General features: G+C 57.9%; 1 protein-coding gene across 1 annotated transcript; it reads left to right on the top strand.

Annotated features, from left to right (window-relative positions):
- ICOSLG (inducible T cell costimulator ligand) lies at nt 1-9,060 on the top strand. Its single transcript, XM_068979991.1, has 8 exons — nt 1-19; nt 1,354-1,394; nt 2,315-2,677; nt 3,717-4,003; nt 5,174-5,180; nt 6,145-6,303; nt 7,241-7,276; nt 8,126-9,060. Exons 1-8 carry the CDS (start codon nt 6-8, stop codon nt 8,134-8,136), a joined length of 918 nt encoding a protein of 305 aa, XP_068836092.1. The 5' UTR covers nt 1-5; the 3' UTR covers nt 8,137-9,060.
- The last annotated feature ends 341 nt before the right edge of the window (nt 9,061-9,401 follow it).

The raw sequence follows: 9,401 nt of genomic DNA, 5'->3' as shown, positions 1-9,401 counted from the left end.
CCACCATGCGGCCGAGGAGGTGAGTGTGTGCGCGGCCGCGTCCTGTAGGTTCGCGGGACGGAGTGGAGGCGCGGCGCCGGGAAACGAAGTTCTCGCCGGCGACCGGTCGCCTGGCGGGGCAGCGGAGGCGGAGCGGCCTCGGGCTGGGCCGTGGCAGGTGCGGTTACGTGCGGGCGGGAGGGCGGCGAAGGACGGTGGCCTTGCGCGGGTGTGTGCTCCGGCCGGGTCCCCGTCGAGGGAGGGAGAGCAGAGAGCTGAGAAGACGCAGCGACCCACGCTCACTTCCCCCCTTGCCCTCCCCTGTCCCAGCGGTTACCCAGAGGAAAGAAGGGCGTGACCGCGCTGTGCCAAAGTCACTCATTTACTTCCAATGCGGGCTGGTGCCCACCGCCCCCGAAGCCCCCCACTATCCGCCGCCTGCTCCCAACTCCCCCTCCACTTTTGGCCAAAACGCTGCCTTCAGGGAAGTCTTAGGATGGGCAGCCTGTGCCCTACTTGATGAGATGGTGCTGTACCCCATCCCCAGGTGTCCCATCACACAACCCAGAAGCACCCCCCCTTCTCCCACCCCCTTCCCCCCTCTGTCCCGTCGGTCCCACCACTTAGTCTCCCTAGTCAGAAATGCAGGTAAAGACTATTCCCTCAAGAAAGGAACATAAAAGTACTGGGATGTCACAGCCACCAGCCACCATGCCCCTGGGCAGGTAGCCCCGTGTGTGCTTTCTCCTATCTGACCCAGGGAGCTGTGGGCTGGGGCAGGGGCAGGGAGGTGTCAGGTGAGGCAGGGGGCACAGCTGGGGTGTGCAGGGTGCAGAGGCTCCCAGACTGGAGGTGTCAGGAGCCTGGGAGCGCTGAGACGCATCTGCTGGCCCCCAGGGCTGAGCTGCCCACAGACTGGGGTGGAGCCACCAGATCTGGTTCCAGATTGACTGTGTTCCTTCAGAAGGTTGTCCTGGGGCTGCTCTGACCTTGGCTTGAGGCAAGCATCTTACATCCTGTCTTTCAAATTTCAAATGCTGGGAAAGTGTTTTTTTTTTCTGATTTTATACAGTTTCTTGGACCCCATCCGTGCAAAGCCACACTACCAAGGGTCTGGTGACCCCTCTCAATACCCTTTATCACACTCTCAAAATTGCTGTTAACACAGAGCTGGTCCCTGGCAGGGCCTTGCTGTGCTGGGCAGGGCGGCTGCGGTCCTGGCCCCTCTTCCTGAGTTCCTGGCTGCCCCAGGGACCCTGGGCTGATGGGCTGGCTGGTTGTGGATGTATTCCCATTTGGATGATGTGGGTAACCAGCTCTTGCCTAGTCTGGAAGAAGCGGGACTCACCTGGCTTTCTGGTTGTTTCTTCCCAGTCCTGGACTGTTTCTGCTGCTGCTCTGGGGCCTGCAAGCCGGTAAGTGCAGGAGGCACTCTTGGGGAGGCTTTCACGCCCTTCAGCGCTGAGCAGTAGGACCCGGGGCGGAGGCAGGTGTCAGTGGGGCCCTCCTCACAGGGCTGCCTGCTTTTCCAGGGGTCCTTATGAGAAAGCTAGGCCCTCAAGCCTGGGTGAATGTGTGGGACTGACAGCCACCAAGGGGAGCACTCCACCAGCCCCCAAGGTTTTTCGTTTCATGCTTGGGGCAAGCACAGTGCAGTTCCACCCAAGTGTTTCAGAACCTCCACTTCCCAGAGGAGCCAGGGGCTGATCTTCCTGTTTCTTGCAGCCCCTGTGCTCCCCAAAGCCACCAACATCCAGGAGAGCATGAAATGAGGTGCGGCACCACAGTGGAGATCGAGGCCTTGTCTGGCCCTCCAGCCCACAGAGGAATGGGCCAGGGCGCACAGCCACTCTCCCTGCTGGCATTCCTATGGCTGGAACACCCCAGAGCCTCGCTGGGCCTGCACTGATGGAGCACGGGCAGCACCACAGTGATGCTGAGAAGCTTATGCTTTCTTTCAAAACGTCTAAATTTTTTTTTAAACCTTTTTATTTTGAATTCGTTATAAAAATCCCAAGAAGTAGCAGAAACCGTGAGGAGCAGTTCCAGTGCCCTAGGGCCTGATCCTCCCAAGGCTGGCCTTCCGCTTGATCACAGGAAATCAGCCCTGTTCCTCCACTGGGGCAGTTCACCGCCAGGGTCCGAATGTTAAAAATACTTTGGCTTCCCTATGTGCTTCTTATTAACACATTCCTTTGCTACTGACATGAGTCACAATTGGAGTTTGAGTCTTGCAACTCAGCAGCTCCCCCCACCCCGCCACCCCCCATAGGGTGACGTCAAAGTTGGGGGTCAGGTGCGGAAGATGACTTCTGTTCTCTGTGGGTGGTTGCAGAGAGTCAAGAAGAAGTCCGAGCGATGGTGGGCAGCGATGTCCGGCTCCGCTGCATTTACCCTGAAGGAAACAGCTTTGATTTAAACGATCTTTACGTTTACTGGCAAATCAGCATGGCGGGCAAAGGGAATGCCGACTCCGTGGTGACCTACCACCTATCCGGAAACAGCTCTGCCAGCCACGGTGACAACCACTACAAGGACCGGGCTCGGCTGTCCTTGGACAGCATGAAGCGGGGCGACTTCTCTCTGCATCTGCGCAACGTCACCCCCCAGGATGAGCAGAAGTTCAACTGCCTGGTGTTTCGGAAATCCTTGGAATTAGAAAAGATTTTGGAAGTTGCGGTCACGCTGCATGTGGCAGGTAAGACAGAGGAAGCGGCCAAGCCGATTTCATCGCAGACTTATGTCCAGGAAGAAGTGTCAGTAAGACCCGTTTCCTGTGGCTCTTTCACCTGTGTGTTCCCTTAAAGAAAACCCCGATCCCTCTGTGATCTGGTGTTTAACTGTGTGTACAGCTAAGGGGAGCAAAGATCATTCAACTCCTGAGACTGTTTTCCAGTATCCGAGGCTGCCTGCTTCCATACGGGAGCTCCCCATCTTGCTGTCTTTGCTTTGAACTCTCCAACTCAACCCAATCTAGACTCTTTTGCATAATTCACTTATTTTATTTTTGGCTGCACTAGGTCTTCATTGCTGCATGTGAGCTTTCTGTAGTTGTGGCAAACAGAGGGTCCTCTCTAGCTGTGCTGTGCGGCCTCTCATTGTGGCGGCTTCTCTTGTTGTGGAGCACGGGTTCTAGGGCATGTGGGCCCAGTAGCTGCAGCTCAGTGATGGGCTCAGTAGTTGAGGCTCCAAACTCAACAGCACAGGCTTAGTAGTTGTGGTTCACAGGCTAAGTTGCTGTGTAGCATGTGGGATCCTCCCTGATCAGGGATCAAACCTGCGAAATGGCAGGCAGATTCTTTACCACTGAGCCACCAAGGAAGCCCCCCAAACTAGGTTTTTTGATGAAATAAGAAACCAGTGCTGCAAGGCACTAAATGAGGTCAGGAGAGTCAGAAAATGAAAGTGTCTCCAGTAGGCTGCTCGGGGCATCATTCGGTGGACACAGGATCACCAGCTGTCCATGTCACTAGACTCAAATGAGGCCAGCCCCACTGGGGCAGGAAGTGGGCACTGGTCACTGCTCACCAGACTCAGTAGCCTCCTTACTGACCTGGGAGGTGGCTCTTGGGCAGAACGGAGCCTGTGCTGCTGACAAGACCACAGTTTTGGTCCTGCCCCGGCTCTAGCATCACGGGCTCAATGGCTGCCTCCCCTCTGCCCTGGCCCTTGGCATGTGTGCCCCCTTTCCTGACCTTCAGGACCTGGCACCCCTCAGCCCATTTCCCTCCCTGCAGCAAACTACAGCATGCCCGTGGTCAGTGGCCCGTCCCAGGATGAGGAGCTCACCTTCACGTGCACGTCCACCAACGGCTACCCGCGGCCAAACGTGTACTGGATCAACAAGACGGACAACAGCGTGCTGGATGGCGCCCTGCAGAACAGCACGGTGTCCCTGAACGCGCGGGGCCTGTATGATGTGGTCAGTGTCCTGAGGATCGGGCGAACCCCCCACGTCAACGTGGGCTGCTGCATTGAGAATGTGCTGCTACACCAGAACCTGACGAGCGGCCAGACAGGTGAGGTTCCAGGGGACCCCCCGGCACTGCATGCTGACCCCAACCCAAGGCCGGGCTGGAGGTGATTGGGCAGGAGACAAAGCCCCTATGAGGAGACTGGGCAGCAGCATCAGAGGTGGGGCAGGGAGGGGAGGTGAGAGTGTCACCATGCTGAGGGCAGGAGCTGGCTGGTGCTCGGGGGTCAGTTTTAGTGACCCATTTCACAGATGGGGGACTGAGGCTCTGAAAATCTCAGAAGCCACAGAACGAGGCAGCAGCAGCACTGGGATGGAAGCCCCGTTCAGCACAGCCCCCTTCCACACTCTTTGGACATGTGCCCCCTAAGAAGCCAGAACAACTCGTCCACCAGCGGGTCCAGCTGGGCCCAGCCACTGCCCAAGGCCCCCCGTAGAAGGGTGCAGGCAGGTGACTCCTTCGTAGAAGCCATAGGCTCTCTGGGTCTGTGAGTCGCTGTCAGCAGGGTTGAGATGCTGGAGAAGGAGGGCGGGAGCTGGGGGATGGGGGCTGCCAGGAGTGTCTGGCCCGGGCATTCTCCTGGAATACGGGTGCAGCCCTGTGGCTCAGCAGTCACAGTCCTCTGGCTGCACTAAAGGCCTCCTCTGACTCTGCGTCCCAGCAGGATAGTCCAAGGCAGGGGAGGGGGGATGGGAGGAGAGCAGGAGGGTCTCCTGGGGTCGTGGTCTCAGACTGGCTGCTCTGGGGAACAACTGGGAACCCCTGTCCCCCCTCATCGCGTGCCCACACTCTCTGAATCAGAACCTCTGGAATGTGTTGAAAAGCTTCCGGGGGGTTCTAAGGCACTTGCGGGGCCTCACCACAGTCTGGTTTGTAGTTTCTCCAGGTTTGGGGAAACATGGGGCACTTGTCACAAGCCTCCCGGAGAGGGTGTTGCCTGTCTGCCCCTGAGAACCACTCCCCAAGAGGCACCATGGTGGGGCACTTGGACGGGGGGCTGGCCCCCTCCTGCACTTCCAACAGATTCGGGGTGGCGCAGCTGCCATGGAAAACGGTCTGCTTGTTCCTTTAAAAGCTAAACAGGATCAGCAGTGACCCAGCAGGTCCACACAGCTGGGTGTGTGGCCAAGGGCTCTGGAAGCAAGACTCAGACAAACACCTGTACGTAAATGTTCACAGCAGCTTATTCACAGTAACCAAAAGGTGGGGACGCCCAAGAGTCCATAGGTGGACGAAGGGGTGAGCACAGTGTCCATCCACAAGGTATAGCGTTACTCAGCCACGAAAAGGAGCGAAGCTCTGAGCATGCTGCAGCGTGGATGAGCCATGCAAAAGATGTTCAGTGGGAGAAGCCAGACAAAACAGTCCTCAGCGTATGACTCCACTGATACAAAATGTCCAGAATAGGTAAACCCAAACAGACAGGAAGTAGATTAGAGTTTGCCAGAGGGCTGGGGGAGGGAAGGGCTTCCCAGGTGGTGCAGTGGTAAATCCAGGAGACCCAGAAAACTCGGGTTCGATCCCTGGGACGGGAAGATCCCCTGGAGAAGGGAATGGCAACCCACTCCAGTATTCTTGCCTGGAGAATTTCACGGACAGAGGAGCCTGCAGGCTGTAGTCCATGGGGTTGCAAAAAGTCAGACACGACTTATTGACTGAACTCGCATGCATGCCTGGGGGAGGGGGTGGGGAGTGACTGCTGGTGGGCAGAGGGTTTCCCTTTGTGGCATGAAAAGTTCTGGAATCAGGTAACAGTCATGGCTGCATGAACTTGTAAATTAGTAAACACCACTGAATGGTTATAAAACGGTTAATTTTGTTCTGTGACTTTCACCATTTTTTTTTTAAAGCCAGCAATTAAGCTAGAAAGAATTAAAGTTTAAAAAGCCAGGAAGACTTATGCTTCCTTCCATGCCATCCCCAGGTGTGAACCTCTAGGAAGCACTGGGGTTACAGGTCTCACCGGTGGGCTGAGGAGAAGGGGCATCCCAAGAAGAGATGAAGGCTCACCTGAAAGAGGAAATCCTTGTCTCCGTCAGCTTTATAGCTTAAAAACCACCCAGTGCCTCTAGCAAGTCTTGTTGGATCAGTGCTTCTCTTAGCGCCCAGTCCTTCAGGATGAAAAAAAACCGCTTTTCTTCCCTGTCTATAAGCCCTGCATGGTTTTCCTCTCCTGCAGAAACGTTCACAGGAACCAAGGACAGCATCACAGAGGACCCAGTCGATGGCAGCCCCAGCGGGGAACACCAGCCGATTCTTAGCGTCCTTGTCGTGCTGGCCGTGATCGTGTCCCTGGCTGTCGCCACAGGCTGGCTGTGCAGGAGCAGGTGTCAGCCCAGAAGCTACACAGGTATGGGGACGCCTGTGCTGTGGACAGCGCACTTTTGTGTTGTTGGGGTGTGGGGCCGCCTTCCCCAAGATGTTTACAAGCTCTGAGAGGTGTCGCTTGCACGGGATACTCAGTTTAACCGTGCTAACGAGCGTGAGCGTAGTAGCTGCAGCATGCTGCTGGGTGTGATCTCAGCCTCCAAGATCCTGACACTGCCCACCCCCAAAGGGAAGGCCAGTCTCCTGGGTTTGGGGGAGGATGGAGGACTCTACTAATGTGGAGGTCAGGCCGCAGTGCCCCTGTGGAGGCTGAGCTGCCTTCTAGTCCCTTCAAGGCCTTCTGTCCAGTTCTGGCCAAACTCAGACAGATACAGAAAGTCTGGGGTTTGGCTACGTGAAACGAAGAAGCAGGGCTCACAGTGGGAGCAGGAAAGCCAAGAGTGTGGACCCTGGAAGCACCCAGGGGTCAGCGAGAAGGGCTGAGGGCTGGCTTGGGCCCAGCACAGTCTTCCCAGGTCAGCCTGGAGGTGGAGGTCAGCGGGCATCCCCAGAGGTCCTATTAACAGAGTCAGGACCCACTGAGATGCCCCCAGAGAGTGAGAAAGGGGAGCGTGGCTGGACTTAGGACCCAGCTCATGGTGGGAGGCCCCCCTGATGAGAGGGTTTCCACCTGTGACCCTGGGGTGTCCCCCTGGCTGCCAGCTTCCACCTCCTAGAGACGTCGCCTGGCGCCCTGGAACCCAAGCCGTGAAAGCCCTCAAGCCTCTCCAGGTGCTTCCCACCTGACCTCCTACAAAGTCTCGTCCTGGGACTCAGGGTGGCCTGAGAAGCCCCTCACCTGAGCAGGAAGCCAGAGGAGGGTTGAGTGGGGGGAGGGTACTGAGCATGGGGCCCTTGGGGTCTTCAGAGAGGCCTTGCTTCACTACCCTACCCTGAGCATTTACGCTTAATTCCCGCAGGTGCCCAGGTGGAAAGGCCGGACCTGGCGCTCGCAGGTGAGTTTGCCGGGAGGGAAGGAGATGTGTGGAGGAAGCTCGGATCACTCAGGCAGGGTGGCTGGGTGCTTGTCTCTCTGCAGAAGCATGGCTCAATGACCAGGAAATAGGTGCTTCCAGTGCACAGCTGGTGAAACCCTGAGTGGAGGCCTTCCCTCCTGGCTTGCTGCCCTGTCCTCTGCTGACTCTGGGATTTTCCAAATGTTCGCAGGAGCAGAGAGCCTGGAGCATGAGGCCCCCCCTCCACACCCTGTCTCCATTCCCCTGGTCTCCCTCCATCACAGCCCTCGGGGTGGGGCTCTCCAGCAAGTCCAGACCCTTTGTGCAGACAAGCACCTCAGAGTGCCCACACAAACGTCACGTGACTCCTGCCCTGCTCTGGGAAAGTATCACACACAGAGCCTTTGGTTTCGGTTTCCCACTGACAGGTGCCTCGGGCTGCCAGGGCCTCTGGGGTCCTGCCAGCCGGCTCCATGCCTGAAGCCAGTGGCCTCACCTCTCTGAACCCCATTCCCCGCCAAACGCCCTTGAGAAGGGTTGTCAGGGAAGGATGAGCACGACCCACGCGACATGCCTGCCCACCTGTTCACCCAGGTGATCCCCAGCCCGCGGCTGCCTGGTGCCACAACAGATTCACTCCCGAGGCCTGTCCCCGAGGCCCATCCTGGAGGATGCGACACAGCTTGCTAAGGAATCCGGGCCCACAGACCTGAGAGTCTAGTGTGCACTGCCTGCAGGCGTTCTCAACCCTGTTTTCACTGTACTGGGCCCTGAGAAGACCAGTCTCTGCCACCAAAATGAGAATAAGTGGACTCCAGGCTCACGCTGTCTCCCCTCTTTCCTTCCAAGGGCACGTGTGATGAGGGACCCCCCCAGGACGAGGCCATGGCTCCCAGGAGATGCCGTCAGCTGGGACATCAGATGGCAGCTCGAGAACTGACTCGGACCGGCCAGGCAGAGGGGACCATCTGCGCCAGAAGCTCGGGGCTGCATGGACACTGGCCTCCTGGCATCGAGGGGATGTGAAAGGCACCCTTGGAAGGACCACAGTGATCCCGGGAGCATGTGTCAGCTACTGCCCCGATCCCAATGAACCTTTCAAAAGTTTGGCATGGTGACTCCCCAGGGCTACACATGCCCCCAAGTAGGTGGGCCCCCGACCTTTGCCACCAAACACAGAACAAGAGAAGGGCCGTGACAACTGCTTCCTGCTACCAGCCCCGGACCCAGCTCGCTGTGGGATGAACTACTGAAGCTGGAGGAAGAAAGTCTGGTTCAGGAAGAGGCGTGCAGGAGCCCTCTCTTCCGAATGATCCGTGCTGGGCAGTGGTCGCTCCAGGTGCAGCGGCCACTCTCTGGGTCTGCATGTGAGGCTCCCACCCCACCTCCAGCCCAAAGGCCCCGTGTCTGTGTGCATGTCCTGAAGCACAAAACAGGGAACACTGGAAAGCCCCCCTGAATTCACGTCTCTCCAGGATGCTCACTGGGAGGAAAACTCGACCTCCTTTGTTTTGGTCAGAGGCTAGGTTTCCCTCCTCAAAAGCACATGGAATTTTAGGAGAAGCTCTGTGCTGGGCTGAGCAGCTGGACAGGGCAGCCAAGGGCTTGGACTCTACTGTAGGGGACATGTGGGCAGGTCTGGGACAAGCATTTCCAGTGGACACCAGTGTGGACCATCATGGTCCTTCACAGTGGGGCCATGGGTGGACAGAGGCTGACCTCCCGGCCATGGCAGCTTTTCTTCAAACACAGCAGACATTCCCTCAAATCTCGCTGGGCAGCCCCTGCCAGCCCCACACTGTGGCCTGTGCCCCCACCTGCCTCCCCTGAGGACCTGCAGGGTCACAGCAGCAACCTTGCCTCACCCAGGGGGTCCCTGGAGCCCACTAGGCCCGCTGGGTGACCGGAGTGGAGCTGTGGCCAAGTCCGGGGGCAGGTGGCCCGATGCCCTGCCCCCACCCAGGTGGTTTCCACGTTAATTCCAGGACTGCATCCAGCAGCTCAGTGTTCCCAGCAACAGAGTCTGCCGGGTCGCCTGGTGGGCGGCGCACCCCCCCCCCCCACCCCAGGAAACGGGCCTGTCGCCCTGTGGTCATTCAGCACCCATGGGCATGTGAGACCTGCA

Source organism: Capricornis sumatraensis, chromosome 1 (genome assembly GCF_032405125.1).
Source record: "Capricornis sumatraensis isolate serow.1 chromosome 1, serow.2, whole genome shotgun sequence".
Classification (NCBI taxonomy): domain Eukaryota; kingdom Metazoa; phylum Chordata; class Mammalia; order Artiodactyla; family Bovidae; genus Capricornis; species Capricornis sumatraensis.
The sequence above is the reverse complement of the archived record's forward strand: the minus strand, read 5'-3'. Positions and strand labels throughout refer to the sequence as shown.